Raw genomic sequence first — 25,660 nt, 5'->3', positions numbered from 1 at the left:
GGAAAAAACCATCTCTTGAAAAAATGGTGTTGGAAAAATTGGACAGTCACATGCAAAAGAATGATACTGAATCACTAACTTACACCATACACAAAAATTAACTCAAAATGGATTAAAGACTTGGACATAAGACCTGAAACCATAAAACTCCTAGAAGAAAACACAGGCAATAAGCTCCTTGACATAGGTCTTGGCAATACTTTTTGAATCTGATACCAAATGTAAAAAGTAACAATAGCAAATATAAACAAGTGGACCACATCAAACTAAACAAGTGGGACCATATCAAAGCTTCTGAACAGCAAAGAAAACTATCAACAGAATTAAAAGGCACCCTATTCAATGTGAGAAAATAATTGCAAATCATATATCTGATAAGAGGCTAATACCCAAAATACACAAAAAACACAACTCAATAGCAAAAAAAAAAAAAAAATCTGATTAAAAAATCTGTAGAAATCTAGAAAAATGGTACAGATGAACCTATTGCAAAGTAGAAATAGAGACACAGACGTAGAGAACAGATGTATAGACACCAAGGCAGGGAAAGGGAGGGTGGGATGAACTGGGAGATTGGGATTGACATATATACACTGTTATGTATAAAACAGATGACTAATGAGAACCTGCTGTATAGCACAGGGAATTCTACTCAATGCTTTGTGGTGACCTAAATGGGAAGGAAATCCAAAAAAGAGGGGATATATGTATACATATAGCTGATTCACTTCGCTGTACAGCAGAAACTAGCACAACATTGTGAAACAACTATACCCCAATTCAAGAAAAATTAAAAATAAAAAATGGGCAGAAGATCTGAATGGACGTTTTTCCAAAGAAGACACAGAGATGGCCAACAGGTACATGAAAAGATGATCTATGTCATTAATCATCAGGTAAATGCAAATCAAAACCACAATGAGATGTCACCTCACACCTGTTAAAATGGCTATTACCAAAAAGACAAAGGGAATAGTAAGTATTGGCAAGAATGTGGAGAAAAGGGAATCCTTGTGCACTGTTGGTGAGAATGTTAACTGATGCAACTGCTGTGGAAAACCATAAGAAGGTTTCTCAAAAAATTAAAACTAGAATTACCATGTGATCTAGCAATTCTACTTCTGGGTATTTACATGAAGGAAATGAAAACACTAATTCGAAAAGATACTTGTACTCCTATGTTCATTGCAGCATTATTTACAATAGCCAAGATATGGAAACAGTCTAACTGTCCGTCAATGGATGAATGGATAAAGAAGATGTGGTATATATAAATACAATGGAGTATTATTCAGCCATAAAGAAGAATGAAATCTTGCTATTTGAGACAACCATGGATGGACATGGAGAACATTATGTTAAGTGAAATAAATCAGACAGAGAAAGACAAATAACGTATGATGTTTCTTATATGTGTAATCTTAAAACAAAAAACCAAGCCCATGGATACAGAAAACCAATGGTGGTTGCAAGAGGCAAGGGGCTGGGGGTTGAAGATATGCGTGAACTTTTTCTTTAGTTTAAATAAATTAAATTAAAAAAATTTTAAAGTACACTTAATATAATATAACCTGTGATGAAAGAATGTAAAAATATTTCACGTTAACATAGGAAATGTGAAAAAAAACCCCATGCAAACAAGAAAACTTCCCCACTCCCACATCCCAGCTCAAGCGCAATTTTCTTCATGAAGCTGATCACCCTTGCTGTTGTGATTTTTCTTTATTCTGAACCACCCCTGCATTTTCATTCCTTTCATTCAGCATTGATTCTAACAGAGTTATGTGTGGACTATTCTCTTTTAACTGACTACATGTTCCTGAGGAGGAGATTATGTTTTATTTAATTTTGAATCCCTGTGTATTGAATTTCCCAGGGTGTTTCTGATAGATGTCTGGTAAAAACTGAGTGAATGAATAAGTTTTTACATGTCACTAAAATCATTTTTTATGAAAGAAATAAAGCCCCCTTAAGAAGCTATTGTGGGGAACAATATCTAGACAAATCATGGCATGAATATAAGATACAAGAAAAGTTAATATTCAGTAAAGAACATTAATCTATTTCTCACTCATAGTTTGATCCCATGGATAGGTGACAGTATCGACTGGTGAGAATGGAAAATTCTAGTGATTATGTGAAAGAGCTGAAAATCAGATCTATAAATAAACAATCCTCTAAATCAATATTATCCCTAATCTCAAAGGCATGATGATAAAACATGACTCAAATATAAGTTATTTAATACTAGAACATTTTAATGAAAATAAGATGCTAGACATTACATGAGTAAGTTTATAATAAAAAACCTAGACTGCAATATTATTTATGTGAAAATTTCAGATGAATTTGCAACCTCTATACTGATCATATTTTGCAAGATCAACATGACATTTCGGTAATAACACTCAAGTTGGCGTAATGTAAATGTTCTGTTTATCTACCTCCGCATAACAAACCTCAAAACTTTGTGGTTTAACAATTTATCTTTCATGGTTCTGGGGGTTGATGAGCTCAGCTGGGCAGTTCTCACTTGGGGTACCTCAAATAATCAGATGGCAGCTGAGGCTAGAGTTGTCTAAAGGAGTCTCCTCTCAACATCTGGCACCTGAGCTAGGATGGCTGAACAACTAGAAACCCATTAGTCAGGCATTTCTTTCTCCACACGGCCTCTTCACCTGGCTAGCTTGTACTTTTTTACATAATGGCAGACTCAGGGTAGGCTGACTTCTTATGAGGTGACTGACCTTCCCAGAGAAAGTTTCAAGAGAGCCAGGAGGAAAGTTGCAAGGCGTCTATGACTTCGCCTTGGAAAGCATATAGCCTCACTTCTGTTATAATCTAATTAATGATCAAAGTAATCAAAAACTAGCCCAGATTCAAGGGAATGGAGGAGTGGACTCCACCTCTTAATGAGGGGATGGCTTGTGTGTATAAGAAGGGAACAGTTGATGGTGGTCACTTGGAAACCAATATTTTGAGAATATAGTTGACCCTTGAACAACATAGGGTTGAATTGTGCAGGCCCACTTTTTTGGGACTTTTTTTCAATAAACATACCGCCAGACCTTAGTATTAGCAGGTTCCACATCTATGGAAACAGAGGGCCCACTATGGGACTTGAGCATCCATGGATTTTGGTATCCCCCCGCCCCCCCCCACCCCGCCCCACAGATACCAAGGGACAACTGTATATAAATCCAACTTCTTTATAAAGAATGATGTCCCAAAAGACATCCTAAATCTGTCTTCGTAACAAGAATGGAGAGCCATTAACACACTCAATTCTGATTATTTGACTTTCAGCATGTTTGGATTAAAAACATATCTGTATTCTATTTCAAGAATCTAGCATTTGGCCAAAAATTATGTGCACTCTTGTTAACCCAAGTATGGTTCCTGAAGCACCTGGGAACTTGTCAGAAATGCAGACTATTAGACCCTACCCCAGAGCTACTCAATCAGACATGTATTTTAATAAGATGCCTAGGAGATTCATATGCATGTTAAAATTTGAGAAGTGCTGACTTAGGCCATACTCATATACAGTCATCCCTCGGTATCCGTGGGGGATTATTTCCAGGACTCCCCGCAGATCCCAAAATCCAAGAAGATGCTCAAGTCCCTTATATAAAATGGCATAGTATTTGCATATAAACTATACAGATCTTCCCGTATATTTTAGATCAACTCTAGATTACTTATAATATCTAATACCATGTAAATACTTTGTAATAGTTGTAAGTACAATGTAAATGCTATGTAAATAGTTGCTGGTGTATGGCAAATTCAAGTTTTGCTTTTTGGAACTTTCTGGAATTTTTTTTCTCGCATATTTTTGATCCATGCTTGGTTGAGTCTGCAGATGTGGAACCTGTGGATACTGAGGGCTGACTGTACTAGTATACACAGAGTAGCCTCAAACTTGTCATCTGAAGAAACCTAGGAAATATGAAGTACTCTTCTTCACCTTTGGGGGCAGAGAAGGATTGTATATTTCATTTGGGTTTTAAATGGAAAAAATAGCTAAAACTTGATTGCTCCTACAAAATCTTTGACAAGTTAGAAACCGCATGTGTGAAGGTTTGTGTTTTAATCTTGGTTTTATCTGGGACAACAAGGATCATCACTATGTATGGGGGGAAATTTTTGATTTATGAGTTTTTATATGACTAGGGAAGCTAAGAAGAAAAGACCAAAAAAAGTGCAAAGGACTTTGAAATAGATGGTAAGTACATTATATACATTTAGTTATTTACACGTAAAGACACATGGAAAAATTTTTCACTATTATTATTAGCGAAATACTTAAAATATATTTTTAGGCAGGATAGCATCATAGTTTTGTCATAGATAAAATGAAAGCAAATTTAGAAACAAAAATGTTCTTTTTAAAGAAATAAAACTAACTTTTGAAAACATACCATTTCTTCCAAAAATACGTTCAATCCATTCACAGTTTCTTGCCTGTTCTTCTTAATTCATCATTCATTTCTATGATCTAAATTACAAAACATAATTAAAATGCCTATGAGAAAGTTCTTAAAAATCAAATAAGTTCAACATTAAAGATAATTTTAAATTTTCCAGCCATTACTTTATCTTGTTAAGTATCTTGTTAAGTATCTGTCATGTTATCTAGAAAATTACATATGAATGTTTAAGTCCTTTATAGATAAAACTACTTCATTTAAGGTATAACTAGAAACTTTAGGTTGGTTTCCAAATGGCACACAAGCCTAGATTAAAATTTAAGCACCGGATTTAACAATTTTTTAAAAAGATACTGAACTTGAGTAAGGAACACAAAAGGATTAGCCGAAATTATACTGACTTCTTATGTAGACAAGAAAGGCAAATGACTCTCCATTCTTCCAATAATCTATTATCACCACAAATTAGCCAAATGGAGAGAGATCTCATTTTCTTCTTTAATTCTATTATGGCATTATCCTAGAGAATCTAAACTGAAGACCACCACAAGGCTATGAGGGCCTCAGTAACTATCAAATAGACTTTCTCTATTTGTTACCACAGAGTCAATTATCTCTTTTTGTTTGGATCACTCACATTGTCTGAATCCTCAAATAGCCTGCTTTCCTTATCTGCTTTTAACTTGGCTAAAGTATTCTCTAAACCTTAATGTGTACTTCCCTGCTGAAAAACTTTATTGGCTTCCCACAGTCCTTGGGATAAAATCTACCACTTAGAGGCCTATGAGACCCTTTATGATCAAGGTACTGCATATCATTCTACTCCAATCTCCATTTACTTCTCAAGATCCAGCAATGTAGAATTCCTTGCACTCACCAAGGCACTGGCACATGCTATTCCTCCTGCCTGAAATACCTTTCTTTTCTTTCTCCTCCTGGATAATCCTTAACCTTAAGATTCAGCTTGCTAGTTTCTTCCATAGGTTTCTCCAAGGCAGTGTGTGCCCCTCTACACTTCTGTACTACATACTATCGATACATATTCTCATAACACTTATATTACATTGCAATAATTTTTCTCAACTGGAGGGCAAGGAATGTCTTTTCTCTGTATTGTGTTCAGCGCTGAGTGTGGCACTCAATAAATGTCACTGAATAAACAAAGAAATGAATATACAACTAAAATAGAGATGAGGGAGTTATAGTGATTCTGAGTCCAATTTGAGTAAGGTGGAAGAAGTCTACTCCCCACCCCCCACTGATTAGTTTAAAAGATTTTATGGGGAAAAATGGGCCTCTTCAGAAGTAAATATGGTCAATAGTAATACAGTGATAATTAACTGAAACTAGGTCATTCCAGGTCCTGCTAATGAATATTCATGACACAATAGGAAAAAACAAAATTACAGAATGTTAGAAATAACTGTGCACTTCAGGGTCAAGTTCAGCATCTTCATTGCAGAGATGAAAAAATATGGGCTAAAAGAAATGGACCTGAGATTGTTAGGGGAACTTTGATATAGGATAGGGCAGTGGTTCTCCTAGTGTGGCTCAAAGTTGAAAACCACTGAAACAGGATTTTAAGAACTAGAAAAAGTTTTACATTAATTTGCAGTGGCTTAAAGAGGAATTAAAAAGTGTGATTAAAAAAATAAGCAAGTAGGGCTTCCCTGGTGGTGCAGTGGTTAAGAATCTGCCTGCCAATGAAGGGGACACAGGTTCGAGTCCTGGTCTGGGAAGATCCCACATGCCGCAGAGCAACAAAGCCCATGTGCCACAACTACTGAGCCTGTGCTCTAGAGCCTGCGAGCCACAACTACTGAGCCCACGTGCCACAACTGCTGAAGCCTGTGCACCTAGAGCCCGTGCTCCACAACAAGAGAAGCCACCACAATGAGAAGCCTGCACACCACAATAGAGTAGCTGAAACTAGAGAAAGTCCATGTGAAGCAATGAAGACCCAACACAGCCAAAAATAAATAAATAAAATATAAATAAAAAAATAAAAATAAAAATGAGCAAAATACCTGACTAGACATTTAAAAAAAAAAAAAAAAGCAAGCAGCGAAAACAACCTCAAGGCAGAAGTGGAGAGCGCTCAGTACTGTGTTGTTAGCATTACTGAAAACAATGAAGGTTTTGAAGATTAAAAATGTTTCAAGCTTAGGTGAGATCAACCAAAAGATCTAGAATAAATTAATACGTCACTTAATTATTCATGTTTATGAAGAGAAGTAATTGACAATCTTGAGTCACTTTTTATTTGGTTTGCAGTAAAATGTATGATTTTTCTTTCAGTACTTACCCTTCTTTGTTTTGTTTATGGTAATATCAACATTTGAAGTGGAACTGGTAAAGTACTAGATCAGCTGTGGGTACTCAGGCAACTCACAGTTAACTATTCTGGGTTCTATTTTCTCATCTGTAAAATTGTTTGGATTATATCACCTCAAAGATTCTTTTTAGCAACTATGAATCCAAGAACACTGGTTTGCCAAAATTAATATAGAATTAATTTCAAGAACAAGTCTAGTTCACTTAAATACCTTAATATCATTATTGGTATTTTTAATTTGCTTGGCAACGTCGGTTTTTAAGTTAGTGAGTCACCTTAGGTCTAGATCATATTTACATTCGTAGTTAAGAAACATAGGCTGCAGTGGAACGGCCTGCAATTCCTGCAGTCTGAAGCCACAAAATGTGGATAAGATCATCGAGAATCAAACAGCCAATGAAAATAACAACAAAAATCTATCCACCTGAATTTACATCTAACACTTTTCAGTACGTTAAATATTTGAAACCTCGTAGGCACTGCGGGACCACACAAAGCGAAAGGTCCATCCAAAGGGGCCTTCAGGCCTCACCACCGCATGGGTTCGGCGTCACCCCTGTCCTATAGCCGAGGGTGGCATGCTAAGCAAGGCCCTTGGATCTCAAGAGCACTTTGGGAGGATCACACCTTAAGAATCCTCCCTCTTCCCGGCCAAGCCGTAACCTAGCGAGAAAAATGGGCAATTTGGGAGGCTTTCCTTTCCCTCCAGATCTCCTCGCATCGCCCTTAATCCCCACCGTCAGCTTCCCAAACTGCAGCGGCCGTTACCTCCATCCTAGGAGCCAGGGCTTCGCAGACAGTGCCACCCCCTCCTGCCATTTTGTCCCGTGGTCGGCGCCGGCAGCACCTACTGCTGCTGCTGCTGCCGCTGCTGCTGCCGCCGTCAGGGCCTATGGGGGATGGGGAGGGCGGTGCGTGGGGGCGGGACTTCCGCCCCTCTTTGGGAGCCAGGAGGCGGGGCCTCTGCAGAACCGGCCCCGATCCTGCCCACCAGACTCAGTAAATTGCAGCTCAAAGTTGATCTAGCATTGCTTAGAGTGGCATCAGGGGCTGCTTTACAATTTTCTTCTTTTCCCGAATACTTCCGTAGACTCAAACGAATAGGGCCTGCTTCTTATGGCAAGCAATGAACATGGTAAGGAACACGAGCTCTGGGATTGGAGACTCAATAGTACCTACAATCCTAAATCTGATGTGAACATTAATGAGATCATACAAGGTAAGTGCATAGTGGATCTAGCAAATAGGTGATAAATACCTGCTGTCATAACTACTACCTTGACCTGATAGAATCCAGGACTGGAAAGAAAACGCAAAATGAGTTTATTCATCTAAGTAGCCATTGTAGGACCTCTTATAATAGATTACGTCAGCTGGAAAATGACTCCAAAATTTTGCTTAGGACTGGTACAAAGGAATGATGCAAAGTTTGTCTTTCTCAGTATGTCTATGAACTTCTCTTTCCTCAGTTTACCCAGTAAATTAAAAAGGATTACTCCCAGAAAGGTCTTCCAGAGAGGGGCCCCAAATTATTAAAGGGAATAATGGGGAAAAAACCCCTCTAGTATTTGGGTTGTTGGAAACAGGACAATGTTAGGAAAAAAGTCCTGGCTACAGGCATAAGTTATCACAATTTGTACCTCTTAACACAAGTGTCTTTAGAATTTTAAAATTCTTGAAAACTACAGGTGGTGTGAATGTGGGGACACTGTATCCAGTATATTATTTTATATAACAAATATATTCACTAAAAATCATGTTTCAACTCTGTAAATTAAGTACTTTGGTGCACTTGTGGGATCTGGTTTTTTTATTTAATTTTTTTATAATAACTTTTTTTTAACATCTTGGGATCTGGTTTTTGAAAGGACACATGCACAATGAACACTCAATCTAAATTTTGTTAAAAATCTGGATCTTCCTATGTTCTGACAAATTTTAATCCCAGAGCCCAATAATTTCCATATAAGAGACAGCAACTTCTCAACTGTTACTCCCAAATAGAGGTAAATAGCAGGATTTTTGAAGCTATGTTTTATCTTCTCCGAATTTCATTTTCTTACTTTTTCCCCACTCCCTCTCAATCCTACTTTACACAAGATTGATAACTTCTGCCAGATATGCCAGCCGAGTCTGTGTGATTCTCCCTGCACAGGACTGACCCATTGTATTAGATCAGGCTGCCATAACAGAATACTATAGACTGGTGGCTTAAAAGCACAACAGACATTTTTTCATAGTTTCAGAGGCTAGAAGTCCAAGGTCAAGGGGCTGACATGGTTGGTTTCTGGTGAGAGCTCTATTCCTGGATTACAGAGGGCCACTTTTTCGCTCTGTCCTCACATGGCAGCTGGGGCGGAGTGGTGGTGGTGGGGGGAATGGGGGGTGGGAGGAGAAGAGACAATGAGCAAACTCTCTGGTATTTCTTCTTATAAGGGCACTAATCCCACCATGAGGGCCCCACCTCATGACTTCATCTAAACCAAATTACCTCTCCAAAAGGCCCATCTCCAAATACCATCACACTGGGGGTTAGGGCTTCAACGTACAAGTTTGGAGGATACAATTAGATCCATAGAACCTAGCAAATCAACCACCCAAGAATAGTATTTTTCAATTTGGAGTTTACAACCAATAATTATTATGAAGGCTGGTTCTTGAGAATAAACTGAATTAATAGTCTATATTAGTTTATTTAAGTTTTTTACAGTTTTGGAAAATTTTTTCAATATACAAACAGGCCAGTGAATCCTTACTTATAAAACAACCATTTGACACATGATAGTATAAAGACAGTTTAAAACCCAACTCATATTATTTTATGACCATATTGATATCAATAGTAACAAATTTTCTTAAACATATTTAATCATGTAGCTTCTGGGAGATGGGTTAAATGATGAAAAAATGGGCGACCATGAAAACAGCCTTTAATTTCATTTCCAAATTGGTGCTTCATTCTGTAGATAATATCCTGGATGTCCTCTTTTGATAAGTACATGGGTAACTGTCTAGACAGACGCACTGCTTCTCCCTGTGGAGAGAAAGCCATACATTTTACTGCAATATACCCTGAAGCAGAAAACAGGTTTTTACTGCCAAGGAGGAAGACAGAAAATTGATTATATTCTTTTATTATTTACTCACTCAACAAATATTTATTAAACACCAATTATGTGCTAGTCACTGCTGTAGGTTCTAGGAATACAGCAGAGAACAAGACAAACAAGATCCTTGCTCTTCTGAAACTGGTATTCTAGTGCAGAGAAGCAGAAAGATAAAAATACAAAGAAAATTTCAGCGACTAATAGTGCACAAAATTAAACTGGGCAACATGATAGAGAGTGATTGTGTGATTAGAAGAAGCTTCCTCCAGGTGAAAATTAAGCTTCAATTTAAGTAAGGAGCTATGATGCAAAGATGATGGGGAAAGAAAAGCATTTCAGACAGAGGGAACAGAAAGAACTGAATGGTCAGTGTGGGTGCAGCAGTTACTAAAGTGAAGAGATGAACAAGAAAAGGAGTTAGGCAGGGGCCAGATCGCCCTTTGGGACAGCGTAAGCAATTTGGGTATTAATCTGAATGCACAGGGAAGTAACCAGAGGGTTTTTAAGCAAGAGCCTGACATTCGTTTCACATTTTAAAACAATCAGTCTGGCTACTTTGTGAAGTATGGCTTGAGGCAGGTCAAGAAGAGAAGCAGGAGTCTTGCAGGCCATCACTGCAGTCCTGGTGAGAGCTGTTTTTTAAAATTAATTATATATATATTATTGAGTGTAACTGACATACAATATTATATAAGTTACAGGTGTACAATATAGTATTCATAATTTTTAAAGGTTACGCTTCATTTATAGTTACTATAAAACCTGGTTATAGGGCCTTCCCTGGTGGCGCAGTGGTTGGGAGTCTGCCTGCCAATGCAGGGGACACGGGTTCGGGCCCTGGTCTGGGAGGATCCCACGTGCCGTGGAGCAGCTGGGCCCGTGAGCCACAATTGCTGAGCCTGCGCGTCTGGAGCCTGTGCTCCGCAACAGGAGAGGCCGCGATGGTGAGAGGCCCGCGCACCGCGATGAGGGGTGGCCCCCACTTGCCGCGACTGGAGAAAGCCCTCGCACAGAAACAAAGACCCAACACAGCCATAAATAAATAAATTAATTTAAAAACAAAAAAACAAAAAAACCCCAAAAAAACCTGGTTATATTCCCTGTGTTGTACAATATATCCTTATAGCTTATTTTATAAGCTAATCATTAATCCCCTGCTCCTATACTGCCTCTATATTACCTCTCCCCACTGGTAACCACTAAACTGTTCTTTATATCTGTGAGACTGTTTCTTTTTTGTTATATTCACTGGTTTGTTGTATTTTTTAGATTCCACATATAAGTAATATCATACAGTATTTGTCTTTCTCTGTCTGACTTATTTCACTTAGCATAATACCCTCCAAGCCCACCCATGTTGTTGCAAATTTTCATTCTTTTTTTTTATGGCTGAGTAGTATTCCATTGAATATATACCATATGATAACCTCAACAGATGCAGAAAAAACTCTTGACAAAATTCAACATCCATTTATGATAAAAACTCTCTAGAAAGTAGGCACAGAGGGAACATATGTCAACATAATAAAGCCCATTTATGACAAACCCACAGCCAACATCATACTCAATGGTGAAAAGCTGAAAGCATTTCCTCTGCCATCAGGAAGAAGACAAGGTTGCCCACTCTCACCACTTTTATTCAACACAGTATTGGAAGTCGTAGCCACAGCAATCAGATAAGAAAAAGAAATAAAAGGAATCCAAATTGGAAAGGAAGAAGTAAAACTGTCACTGTTTGCAGATGACATGATGCTATACATAGAAAATTCTAAAGATGCCACCAGAAAACTACTAGAGCTCATCATGAATTCAGCAAATTTTCAGAATACAAAATTAATATACAGAAATCTGTTGCATTTCTATACACTAACTATCAGAAAGAGAAATTAAGGACATAACCCCATTTACCATTGCATCAAAAAGAGTAAAATACCTAGGAGTACACCTATCTAAGGAGGTAAAAGACCTGTACTTGGAAAACTATGACACTAATCTAAGAAACTGAAGATGACACAAACACATAGAAAGATATACCATGATCTTGGATAGAAAGAATATTGTTAAAATGAACATACTACTCAAGGCAATCTGTGGATTCAATGCAATCCCTGGTGAATTTTTGACTAGGGAGATAGTAGTGGAGATGGAGGGAGTTATAAAAGACTCCTGACATGAGTTGGAAGTAAAGTCAAGACTTGCTGATGGACTGGTTATGGGGGATGCAGAATCAAGGATAATGTCCACATTTTTGGTATGGTAGTGCTGTTTTCTGAGATAGGGAAGACTGACAGTTTGGGGGTAAAATAGCATTAGTGAAGTTGGCTTGTTTTAAGATTTATTTTTTTCAAAAATTGTTGTACTTCAAAGATCCTGAATCCTAACATTATTCTCTCTAACCACATACTCTCTCCCATTATCTTACAGACCATCCTACTTCCTTTACTCCAACTAAATCTATTCTTCTTCTTCACTTTGACCTTTAATCTCCTCAATCCTTCCTAATTCTCCTGGCCCACCAGCACCCTTCTGTCATCTTTCCGTACTTCAGGTATGAATAGTTAGTGAGGCATTAAAGATACTATCTCTAGCTTTGCTTCCTGCATTCCCTCTAGATTCCAACTAGAATCTAAGGGCAGGTTCTTACTAGAATCTAATTCATCTTTATATCCCTCTAGGATTAAACAGTTTCTTATATATATTATGTGTTCAAATTTCGTTTCTCACCCTTTTGTTCTTACACTATATTCCTCTTGCTAATCCTTACCCTTGGATAAATTCTACCGAGCATTGTGGGAGAATCACAAAACTTGCTGGCTAGATCCAACACCAATATTAGCTCTTATTAGCCTTTAATGTCATTTGAATATCCTGTTCTTCTCTCATCAACGTTCTCTTGAAGTACCTACAGCTCTTATTTTCACATCGTTTCCAATATACTCAAATTCTCAAGTGCCTCCCCATCCTCTTCACTCTCAGCAGATAACCTCTCCTATTTCATTACCACATATATCATACATGACTTCTCTCAAGTTTACCTCAAAATATCTTTTACTTTCACTTTAAAGCTCTCCCCTCTTCTGCTCTTGATTCAGAGAATGGTTTCACCTTTCTAAAGCTTATATTGTTAACTCATCTCCCTTCCTGCCTCTTCTGGAACATCTGCTCTTCAATCTTTTACTGTAAGACTTTTTCAATGAATACAAACATGTTCTCTTTTTTTCCCTTCACCACCATGTAACTTGCTGCCTACACTTTTCACCACTGCTCCCACTCTTTCACCATCACTACTACTTTTCCTTTATGGCTCTCTTCAAGGATATAACTGCCATCTAGCAGCCACACCTGCTGGTCTTCTAGCAACTATACCCTATAGAGAATGTGATACTACTTATTAATTTTTAAGTTTCTTTCCTCCCTTGACTTGTATATACACTCCTCCCTTGATTCTTCTTTTACTCTTCTATCTTTATCTTCGATTCATCTTATTCAGCTTGACCGTCAATGGAAGCATAACTATGGTTCTGACAGAAGTTCTCTTTTTTCCTTAGACTATCTTCCCTAAGAATCACATCCACTATTGCCTTAACGTAATGAGAGGTACAGTATTAGTAGAAGTATTTGTAACTAATCCCAACCATTTTTTCCTGTTATTTCTGAAATCTTACTTCTTCCCATGTGGTTCTTCAATACACAAAACACTATCCACAACTCCCTCAACCTTTATTTAGTTTATACCAACTCCTTCACAAGAAAAGTTTCAGGTCCCTAGAAATTATCAGTGTTGAATTGCCTCCGCAATAGGTTGGCAAGTTCCATAGGACAAACCTCTTGAAGTATTCACAGAATGCTACTGAATATAATCTTCAGGAAGGGTAAAAAATGGACTTTCCTGTTGAGGAAATCTGACCCTCAGAATTCAGGGCCCACCATGATCACAGTCTAAACAAAAATGACTCATTTTTTAAAAGGAAGGAAATAAACTTTATTAAAGTTCAAAATAACACCAGTCAACCCTGAGGGACAGAACCTCAATATAGAGACAATCACTATTGTTTTACCACCAAATGCCCAACACTTGGACATTTAAAACTTTATAACCTGCCTCCATCCTCTATTACTTTTGAATTTATTTTTTAATCCACTTTTACTTCTCATGTGTGGTAGATACTGCTAGAAAATGAAAATTTCCATTTATTCAATAATCTACATTTTTCATTCCCCCTCCCCTCTTTTGCTCTTGAAGAGATCAGGGCTTAAAATCACATTACAGTTCTTTTTAGACAAGTGTTTGGTATCAAGGTGGAGCAATTTTGAATCCCTTCTAAACAAAACAAAACAAAAAACTTCACAAAGTGTCTCATGCATAAGGCTCTTCCTCAATATGTATTCAAGAAATAATGTTATAGTAAGGATCCATGATAGAGTTTACCACAACCAGTCCATGATCTGAAACTTTTAATGGAGTTTTCTTTTTTTTAAATAGTATTTCCTCTTGCAAACAGATAATAAGCCTTATAGAAACTGTACTATTTTGAAACCATTTACTATTTTATTAAGGAAAAGTTAAGTATCTTAAAACCTAGCCAATCTACATAAGCTAATAATGCATACCTCTAAATAACTTATCACTTTGCGAGGTCTACATTCATAAACTTCCTTCGCATTTTTGTTTAATATAGCATTAATAATTTCTTTTAAATCCATCACTCCATAGTATGGAAGACAATTAGCCATTCCTTCTATTTCCAAGTAGTTTTCAGCAATGGAAACTCCTAAAAGAAAAAAATAAATAAAACCACATATAGATATAGTTAGTTTTGTTTAAACTATATTCCAGAAAATGTCTATTAAAAACAAAATCACTGTTAAAATATTTAGTCAACCTTCATTAGAATTTAATAGAGTCAGGAAAAAGTTTTGTTCCTCAGTTGAAGAAGAATAATTTCGCATAGGATTTCACATTCACATTAAGTCGCAAGTGCTCAAAGAAACCACATGTGCTTTACATCATTTAATTTAATCTCAGTTACTGTTGTTCTGTTCCCTACATTTATTTAGAACATTTCTTACTTTGGAGAGAAAATGGAGCCCCATTATTATTTATTAAAATAAAACTGGTTTAAATGTTTTAACAACTGCTGCTGTTCAAATTCTATCCTACTGGTTTAGTATCTAAAAACCTGAATTATTTCTATGATTATGTTTAACTTAACAGGTTATTATAAAAATACTCACATAGTAACTTATTTTCTTCCAGCTTTATTGAGATATATTTGGCATATAACACTGTGCAAGTTTAAGGTGTACAAAGTGTTGCTAAACACACATATAAACTACAAACTGATTACCACTATAGTAACTTATTAATATATTAGCAATTTGAGGAAATGAAATACTAATGTTTATTTTACTAGAATAATGTTTAAATCTGACATATTATCTATTATTTAAACTACTTTAAATAATCTAGTGATTAAAATAAAACTAAAAAGTAGCAACATGAGTGGATATATAATGGAGTAAAATATCCATAACAGCATACACTCCCAAGCAACAAATTTGGCTTTAGAACGCATTTTATGATTTTAGAAAATAGCAGAAATTTGTTTTCTTTGGTTATATCTGTGTAACAGTGTTCTTAATACTGGAGACCACAAAATGTTACCTATAAGTAAAAAAAAAAAAAAAAAAAAAAAAAAAGAGATAGTCCCATGTTGGATAAGTGGTAGCTATCAATGGAAAAAATTTTAAAAGAGGAGTGATGTAGCTTGAAGAGTTTCAGGTCCTGAGATGTCAACGACCCTATTCCTAACCTGTTCCCAGTTACAGACTAGTTCCTTGACCTGAATGGCAGAGGCACTGGTGGTATACTAAACAGAGAAGGCATCCTAATGTTCTTCCCTGGAAACAACTGGAGAATAATATAAGAAGATACATAATCAAGTGTTAAGGGGTAAAATACAGAGTTCAGTGAAGGAAGACAAAATGAGAGTTTGAGCAACCAGGGGAACTTAAATGGGACTTGAAACAGGGTTTAGATAGGCAAAGAGGAAGTAGCAGAATATTCCAGTTCACATCTTTTTATACAGATAGTAAAATTTATCAGTCAAGAGACTTTTCACTATTGCTGGTTCTATATCATTTACAGTATGATTTGACTGAAAAGTCTAATACTGACTACATGAATGCTGGAAAATTATACACATTTCACAGAATTATTTGTGGATATGGGTAAAAAGTATATGGCAACAAACGAGGAAACTGAGCAATATTTTAATATCTGTGCTTGCAAAATTTAGATATGGAAAACTTAGAGACATTTGGAATCACGTTCAAGAAGTTTCCATAAAATTCTGTGAAATGCTTCCCAATTTTCCGAAAATACTTCAATAAGTGGTTTGACAAGTTTTCAGTTCCTAAAATGTGTAATTCTTATTGATACAGAACAAAAGCTATTCTCATTAACAAGCAAAGTTCTTAGGGTCACATTCAGAATCTTTTTCCTTAAAGCCAGATGTATTCTTCCTCTTTCTAGTGCTTTTATCTAAAGATGTTTTATGACAACTGGCAAACTGCTGATCAAAAGTTAGTCCAATACAACAAAACTCTCACTAAAAGACGGAGAAATGGTCTTCAAGAAAACATGACATAAAAATTAATGAATGAAAAAATGGTTTAAGAAAAGAAGAAAAAAATGAATGCTTTTAACTTGATCTGTTACTGAGGAGAGAATGCTGATGATAATCGAAGTAAAGTTAATTCCAATCAAATCAAGTCAGTTTGCAGATGATTAACTTATTCATTTTCATATCTTTGGTGCCATGCAAAGTACCTGGCATTTACAGGACTTTAAAACATTCTCTACAAGCTGAGAGCTGAAAGCATCTGTGACACAGAAACTTACTGGGTAACTCAAAAACAAACATGCTCTTGGAACAGACAGGGCAGTTAGCCTAACTTAAAAAAAACTGTTGTGATAACATCTTTCACGAAAAAAAAAAAAGTACCTGCCACCAGTGCCACATAGTTAATTAGGAAGACAGATTAAGAAAAAAATATCTTGCTACACACACACATACACATAAACTCCTTGCTTCACACTTCAAATAAATTTTTAAAATGTCAGAAGTCCTGAGGATGAAAGATTTCTAGGAGGTCCAAAAAAATGACTGCAAGTCAGTTAAGGTCAGAAAGGGGGTGCTGGAAGAAAAGAGAATATTTGAACACATACCATTGCCGAGTACTATGCTGATTTACCTAAGTACCTAGTTTAGTGCTAACAACTTCATGAAGTAAATATATCAATTTTAATAGGAAATCAACATAAATTAGTTACGAGTTGGTTTTAAAGGCAGATTGCTTGGGTTCATATCCTGGTTCTACCACTAATTCTGTACCCTTTAGCAAACTTAGTTTCTCCATGCCTCAATTTTTCTATTTATAAAAAATGGGCACAGTAACAGAACCACAGGGCTATTAGAAAGATCAAATGAATTAATACATTTAATACTTAGACTACTGCCATGCACATAATAATTAGCTGCTATTCATGAGGTAACACTAAGGCCAATTGACTTTCCCTAGAACACGTGTTTTTAAATGGCAGAGGTGGGATTTGGACTAACTCTTCACTCCAAATCTAAATATCCAGGATTGAGGTAGGAGGAAAGAAGTTCTGGGTAGGTTTTCTTAAAACTGCTAGTCAATAAAGTTAAAGTTTGGAACACCAAAGCGTTTTCTGTATATATCCCATTTCATGGTTTTGTACATTGTTTTTACTTATTTTCTTTTCATGTCTCAGTAAAACATTCCTTTAAAAATTTTCTATATTTTGTTTTTGTACACTTTGGTCATGGCAAGTTTAGGGGAGGGTGGGGGAAAGGACAGTGGAATCACTCTTCCTGGTACCTTTGTGCTGCTTGATACCAGATGAAAGCAAAGTAATAGGACAAGACTGGCCTAGGTAGGTAGGGCAGAAGGCAGTTAAGTATGGAAACTATGAAAGAACAGAGAAGGGGCCAGCCAGGAAAACTGAAGTCTCCTAGCCAGAAGAATTTTCTTTTTTCTCCACAGTAAGCAAACAGTATTATGACAGGTTTTTTAGCAAAGCCATGGAATCAAATCATCCACTCTCCAAATAGTAAGACTGTTGATGCTACACATCTAATTGGCAAAACAATTAAATGCTTTTAAAAAAGGAAAAGAGATGTTTAATTTTGTTAGTCAGTTCTAGTACCCTACATGTCTATTTCTGCTTCATCATCTAAGGAGTATTTAATAATTTAGTTAGACACAGCAGGCAGTCTGCATATTGTGACAAAGGATGGCAAAACTTACAATTACTTGATTAGTTATGGAAATGCTAAAATACAAGGCAATGGACTGAAAGAGATGCTAAACTTGCTTGTTTCAGGCAGAGGTGACCTTTCTGAAATATGACAGTTTTTACAAATCTGTAACTGTACTTTTGGTGAGACAAAAATATACCGTGATATCTGTAAATTACGAAACCCAAAAGTAACTTTTGGAACAAGACTTATTTTTCCAAGTCAGGAAATATTAAACCACATTATCATACCTGGTATCAATTTTATCTTGAAACCATTTGCTGTGAGACGAGGATCGGACAGGTAAGTTGATCCACTGTATCTTTGGTCATCTGCTGCCATTTTATGTAAAATCTCTAAATAATGAGATCCATTAAAAAGACTGAAAAAGAAATTATGGCCCTTTAACTTATTAAATACGTAAAATGAAATAAGAGAATTTACGGAAAAAAGTTAATCTGACGGCCCTTTAAAAAGTCTTATTATCACTAACCAAAATACAAAGGTATAAGGAGCCTTGTGAGAAACTTTACTTTTTTACATTTCTGTTAATACTTCGTAGACCTACCATATACAGTGTACAGAAAGGAGGAAGAATAGACACAAAAGACAGTTTCTATCTTCTAGAATGTTATACAAACTAAATGTGAAATTTAAAAAGTACTCTCTCTATAATACAAATGAAAACTTTATTTATAAATAACGCCATTTTATACCTTTATTTACAAAGACACATTGTCAAGTTATTGATGTAGTCCATCCTATGTAATAGTCTATTGCTAGTCAAGGTTTCTTCAATAAGAAGATAAGCACGTATCTTTTTCTCCCAAGAACTTATAAAAGTAATTCAGGGCTTGGGAGAGATACTTCCAGTATACTATAGGCATGGTATGTTTGCCAAAGGTGGCATATGCTGAGTGGTACTAGCCCTAAACAAAATTTTGAGGTGGCCAAAGATTATCTAGGGCACAAATTAACCTTTCATGCTGGTTTTAGGCTTGGTCAGGTGCTTCATAACATGTTATTTACAGTAATGTGTCGGTTACAGTTGACACCTATGTAAATAAGGCACTGTTCTATATTCTATCCAGAGCAGGATGATGAGCTGCTACTTCATTAAAATCTTGTACCCGTTGAAAATTAAATGAATAGATGATGTCTTTGCTTATCACCTCTGAAAGGTTGAGGACCCCACTGGCTATAAGAGCAGATATCATGGAGAGGAGAACTTTGGCTATATAGCAGATGTGCGCTGTCTGGTCTAACCCAACATTCAGAAGATCAATCTGAGAGCCGGTGGCGGTGGTAGTGGTGGTGATAATGATATAGTATAGAAATTAGTGGTGCAGGGTCTACAGTTACTGTCAAGATTGGAATGCTGGATCCACTGCTTATATACTGACTGTATGAACCTTGGTAAGTTACTTAACATTTCTGTGTTTCAGTTTCCTCGTTAAAATGTGGATACCTCTCATAAGGTTATTGTGAAGATAAGATCATGAAAGCAAGGGGCTTAGTAAAGTTCCTATCATATAGTAAGAGCTCAATAAATATGAGCCATTATTGTTATTATTATTGAGCTCTTACTTTGTATTTTATAATCTCTAAATTATATACTCCATTGAGAGATAAACTACACAACCTGCCTTAGAACTCTGACATGAAAATTGAGCCCAACCCATAATTATCTTCTTTATGACTCAGTTTTTAAAAACTCATATATTATTAACTGTGATGGGGATGTCATATTTCAGAAGGAAGGTGAAAACAATTTTGAATTAAGCTTTGTTGCTGTCCATGTGCAAATAAGAAAGATTTATTCTCAGGCTAGTATGGACCCCAAATAATAACTTTTAATGTATTTGTTTTTAAATAACAGAATATCACAAAGAAGAATATTTTTAAAAACCTATAATTCATAAAGCACAAAAATATTTTTGAGATCTAAATGAAAATTTACAAATACCATTTAGAAAAGCAGTGGAGTATACAATTTCAAATACACCCTAGCTCTTTTTAAGGGAAGAAAAAGAAAAGTACTATCAGATTTTTGAACTGTTTTAATTAAGCCTAAGGCTGTATTAATTCTTTTTAATTCTTTCTTTGACAGTTTCCTAGCCAGTCTTAAAAGAATACCGTGAAAGACACTGGGCTTTAGTTACTGTGATTACTATTGCCTTAATTAAAAAGATAGCTTTATCAAATGTTTTTTTGGTTCTGGCCCTGTTTTTCTTTGTAGAGGCCGGGTCTTTAACACAAGGGTTTAAATACATTTTTTAAATGATTTTTGATTTATTCTTGGAAGTTCTGAAACAGAACTACAAACAGGCCTACAAAACAAATTGTCATCTTTTTAATTTCAGGTTTTTATCTCCTTTCATAAACATAATTTTTCTACCTATGTCAGACTAAAAAAGAAATATTAAGTACAAAAAAGTGAAATGTTAGTAGATTATTTAAGTTATTTGTTTTTACAGAAAACAATTTGCTCACATAGGATATGAAAAGGAAATACCCCCATTTTACAATCTATCATAAAGTTAGTTCAGGCAACAATCATCAATGGATAAAACCATTAGATGGAAAGGTTATCAGGGAACTTTAAGATGGAAGATCAGGTTGTCAGCAGCTGAACCCAGTGATCAGTGCCTTTTGATGTGATGAAATATGAAGTACATAGCACCACCTATTAAGCAGTCTTACCAGAAAGTAGAATCTAAATCTATTCAATCCTCCTGAGCTAACTTCCATTTAAAAATGGGAGAGGGAAAAACAAGTTAAACACCATCACAAGAAAGCAAGAGAGACAAATAGAGACAGTGGGATATTCCGATGAACAAGTGACTAAGAATCCACAATACATTAACGGTGTGATATTAGAAGAGATTTAAAATACATAGCAAAATGTAATGGTTGGACCTTGTATAGATATACATTAAACTTAATTTAAAAACTATAAAAAGACATTCTGAGACAATGAGGAACAATTCCAAGGAATTAGTATTGTGTAACGCATGAAAAAAGACATTGTGGCTAAGAAAATGGCCATTTTAGAGAGAGACATACTGAAAATTCTAAGGATGGGAATCGTTCTAAATCCTTTAGCAAAAGGAAAAACATACGTGTGTGTGTATATATATATATATATATATATATATATATATATATATATATATATCAAGGACAGATAGAGTTAATGTGGCAAAATCTTGATAATTGTTGATAAAGGCGTTCATTGTATAATTCTGTTTTGGTATATGTTTGAAATGTTAAAACAAAGAGTGCACAATGAAGAAGAGTCATGGCAATCCAATGTCAGGATTACCCTGGGGAAGTCACTAATGTACAGGGGGGAACTGAGCTTGATATTTATTAATTGCAGAAGTAAACTATCTAGAATATTCTAAAATTACTTATTTAAAAGCAATTCCATTAAATATTTGAAATCAAATTACAAAAATTTCTTTAAATAAATACCACTTTTCCCTGCTAGGAAACACTTTCAACTTTTTACCTTCAATTTCAATAAATGTTTTTAGAGTAAAAAAAATTATATTACTTCACCATACCTCTCCGTTAATATAATTGGCTTTTCAAGTGGCTCTGCAGGAAGTTTGTGATTCTCAAGAAGTCTTTTAAATAGCAGAGCTTCTTCTACTCTATATGGATTTAATAACATTATCTCTGTTTTGGATGTAATTAGCCATGCATCAGGAAACTTGAGATTGTGGATCAAGTAAACTTCGTCCTTTTCTTCTAAGTCAAATTTCTTATGTTTATCAGAATTCTTTTTTAAGTTTTCCATAGAAAACGGGATCTGAACTTTTTTAATGTTTTGGGTTTTTTTTTCAATTTGAGACTGAAAGAGCTCATCAAGTTTTAGCTGATTAGATAATGAAGTTTTCAACTTGTGCTTCTGTGCCAAATTCCATGCGCTGGTGGGTTTTATCCATTTTTTGCCATCTTTTAATGATACTTGTGACTCCTGTCCAATGGCTCTCTTGATTTGCCTATTGTATCTTTCCAAGTCTTTAGTAGCCTTCTCTTCATATCTATGAATAGAGATAAAAAAGAACTAATGAAGTCATAATGAGAAATACATTAACCATCCAAAGTAAATTTTATAAAAAATAAAGAGCTGGCATTCCAGGTTCAGTAACGACAAAGGAGCTCGTATTGGATTAACCCACCTTAATATAACCATAGCTCTGAACAAAATACAGAAATCAACCATTTAAAACAGGCACTGAAGAGCAATGAAAATCATGCAGAATTTGGAATGGATTCAACCCTTGAAAAAAAAGAGATCCACATTTATACCACTTTTACCCAGAGGGCAGTCCCCAGAGCATTAAGGGAGAGTAGCAAGAACTCAATCAGAAAACTGCACTCTTATTAGACTGAGTCATCAGAACACAGAACTCCCTGCTTCCAAAACAACTGGAAATTGAGGGAGAAAATCCCGTGTGTGAGAATCTAGAGGAAAATAACCACTAGAAGGCTAAATAAGCTGAACAGAGATTTCAGTGGCTGCCTGATGCAGGAGAAACAGAGTTTGGAGTTTAAATTCCACATAATTAGATGACTTGGAAAACACTTTGGGCTTTCAATTAAAACTGGAGGAGGGCTACATCTTACATCTTAGGGGTAAGGAACCAAAACAAAAACAAACAAACAAACAAAACAAAAAACTATGTTCTAGAGCTAAGGAAGCTGCCCTAGGACTAACAGCAAAATTTAAACAGTCTTTGCCTAAGGAAGTATAAAACAAAGTCTCCCCAAGCTCCAGGTGATCTGTCAGCAATTTAAATGCGTGGTAGAACAAAACTCAACACTTCGGAAGATAATAGAATCCAGAGTTTCTACAACATATCAACCACAATGTCCATTATACGAGCAAAAGTTACCACTCAAGCAATAAAAAAGGAAAATGTGAGTTATGGTAAAGAGAAAAAGTGGACAGTAAAAACCAACCTCAAGATGATGATGTAGATGTTGGAACTGCAAAAAAAATTTTTTTTAATTGGTTTTTACATATATTTAAGGACTTAAGAAAAGATGATCACAATGAGAGACTAGAAGGGGAAATCTCAACAGAGAAGGGAAATTATAAAATGAACCAAATGGAAATGGAAATTCTAAAACTAAAAAATAGAATATCTGGGCTTCCCTGGTGGCACAGTGGTTAAGAATCCGCCTGCCGATGCAGGGGAAACGGGTTCGAGCCCTGGTCCAGGAAGATCCCACATGCCGCAGAGCAACTAAGCCTGTGCGCCACAACTACTGAGCCTGCGCTCTAGAGCCTGCAAGCCACAACTACTGAGCCCATGAGCCACAACTACTGAAGCCCGCATGCCTAGAGCCCGTGCTCCACAAGAGAAGCCACCGCAGTGAGAAGCCTGCACACTGCAACGAAGAGTAGCCCCCGCTCGCCGCAACTAGAGAAAGCCCGCGTGCAGCAATGAAGACCCCACACAGCCAAAAATAAATAAATTAAATAAATTTAAAAAAAAATAGAATATCTGAAATGAAAAATTCACTGGGTAGACTTAACAGCAGATAAGAGATGGCAAAAGAAAGGATCAGGAAATTTGAAGACAGATCAAAGGAAATTATCCAATGTGAACAACAGAGAGAAAAATGATTGAAGACTGAAAAAACACTTCAGTGACTTATGGCAAAACAAGCAACCTAACATATATGTAATTTGAGTCCCAGATAAAAAATATAAAAGTAATGGGGTAGGGACTTCCCTGGTGGCGCAGTGGTTAAGAATCTGCCTGCCAATGCAGGGGACATGGGTTTGAGCCCTGGTCCAGGAAGATCCCATGTGCCGCGGAGCAACTAAGCCCGTGAGCCACAACTACTGAGCCCGTGTGCCTAGAGCCCATGCTCCACAACAAGAGAAGCCACCACAATGAGAAGCCCATGCACCGCAATGAAGAGTAGCCCCCGCTTGCCGCAACTAGAAAAAGCCTGTGCACAGCAACAAGACCCAATGCAGCCAAAAAAAAAAAAGTAATGGGGTAAAAATAGTCAAAGAAATTATAGCTGAAAATTACCCAATTTGGATAAATGCAACATTTTACAGATTCAAGAAGGTCAGTGAACCCCAAGCAGGAAAAATGCAAAGAAATCCACAGCTTAAGTACATTAGATTCAAACTGCTGAAAACCAAAGATAAAGATAAAATCTTCGAAGTACAGAGGAGAAAAAAAAAAAAGATGTTACAAAAAGGAGCACCACAACAAATGATGAATATAACTTCTCATCATAAGCAATGCAGAGCCAGATTACAGTGAATAACATCTTTTAAATGCTATAAGAATCCAGAATTCAATTATATCCATAAAAATTTATTTCAAAATTGAAGATGAAATAGACATTTTCAAAAAGAAAGCTGAGATCTGTTGCCAACATAATTACATTATTAAGAAATGTCACCACATGGAAACTCAGATGTATAGGAAAAAATGATGAGCACCAAAAATGGTAACTATGTAGGTAAACAGGAAAAAAAAAAAAGATCTTTTGAAAAATTCTCTTATTTCTTTGAAAGGTAACTGTTTAAATTTTTAAAGTAATATTTAAAGGTGCGGTTTATTTTTACGTAGATGTAAAATATATGACACCAACTATGTAAAGGACGGGGTGGTAAGTGGAATTATACTTGCAACATTTTTATAGTTTATGTGAAATGGTATCCTATTTTTTTTTAATTAATTAATTAATTTTATTTATTTTTGGCCGCATTGGGTCTTCGTTGCTGCACGCAAGCTTTCTCTAGTTGTGGCGAGCTGGGGCTACTCTTCATTGTGCTGCATGTGCTTTTCATTGCAGTGGCTTCTCTTTTTGTGGAGCACGGGCTCTAGGCGTGTGGGCTTCAGTAGTTGTGGCTTGTGGGCTCAGTAGTTGTGGCTTGTGGGCTCTAGTGCGCAGGCTCAGTACTTGTGGCGCACAGGCTTAGTTGCTCCGCAGCATATGGGATCTTCCCGGACCAGAGCTCGAACCTGTGTCCCCTGCATTGGCAGGTGGATTATTAACTGCTGTGCCACGGAAGTCCCTAAAATGGTACCCTATTAACTCTAAGTAGATTATGATAAATTAAGGATGTATAATGTATTCCCCAGAGCAAAAAATAAGGCAAAGCCAATAGAGGAATTAAAATTAAATATGAAATTATATTCTTTTAACCCTAAAGAGGCTGCCTCTCTCCCAAAACGAGGAACAGAGGAACAAAACTGAGAAGGAATAGGAAAACGGTAGACCAAAACACAACCCTATCAATTAATACATTACATAGACTAACTGTTGCATTTGAAAGGCAGAGTCCGTCAGACTGAATTTCAAAAGCAAAATCCAGAGATGCAAAGATGTGGCCGGTACAAGGTGGAGTAGGAAGATCCTGAGCTTACCTCCTCCCATGGGCACAACAAAATTATAACTATTTACAGAGCA

The 25,660-nt window shown here is 36.2% G+C and overlaps 2 protein-coding genes across 18 annotated transcripts in view; both read right to left on the bottom strand.

Moving 5' to 3' along the window:
• Positions 1–7,666, bottom strand: part of LOC309663364 (small membrane A-kinase anchor protein) — a 285,507-nt gene extending 277,841 nt beyond the window's left edge. For 7 of the 9 annotated variants that reach the window (XR_014265199.1, XR_014265200.1, XR_014265201.1 and 4 more), the window contains exons 1-2: positions 7,537–7,666; positions 4,425–4,501 (exon numbers count right to left, since the gene is read on the bottom strand). The gene's annotated coding sequence lies outside the window, so the exon portion shown is untranslated. The remainder of the gene's footprint in view (positions 1–4,424; positions 4,502–7,536) is intronic. The other 2 variants (XM_082467354.1, XM_082467355.1) reach the window with 1 other exon arrangement.
• Positions 7,667–9,437: 1,771 nt separating this feature from the next.
• Positions 9,438–25,660, bottom strand: part of PMS1 (PMS1 homolog 1, mismatch repair system component) — a 92,570-nt gene continuing 76,347 nt past the window's right edge. For 6 of the 9 annotated variants that reach the window (XM_082467013.1, XM_082467017.1, XM_082467015.1 and 3 more), the window contains 4 exons: positions 21,772–22,254; positions 18,454–18,584; positions 14,487–14,647; positions 9,438–9,802 (listed from right to left, as the gene is read on the bottom strand). In XM_082467013.1, the coding sequence (XP_082323139.1) occupies positions 9,638–9,802; positions 14,487–14,647; positions 18,454–18,584; positions 21,772–22,254 (940 nt within the window). In that variant the 3' untranslated portion in view covers positions 9,438–9,637. Of the gene's footprint in view, positions 9,803–14,486; positions 14,648–18,453; positions 18,585–21,771; positions 22,255–25,660 lie in introns of those variants that run through there. The other 3 variants (XR_014265179.1, XM_082467018.1, XM_082467019.1) reach the window with 3 other exon arrangements.

Source organism: Balaenoptera physalus (assembly GCF_965194825.1).
Source record: "Balaenoptera physalus genome assembly, chromosome: 6".
NCBI classification, from domain to species: Eukaryota; Metazoa; Chordata; class Mammalia; order Artiodactyla; family Balaenopteridae; genus Balaenoptera; species Balaenoptera physalus.
Note: the sequence above shows the minus strand (reverse complement) of the source record. Positions and strands in the feature narration are given on the sequence as shown.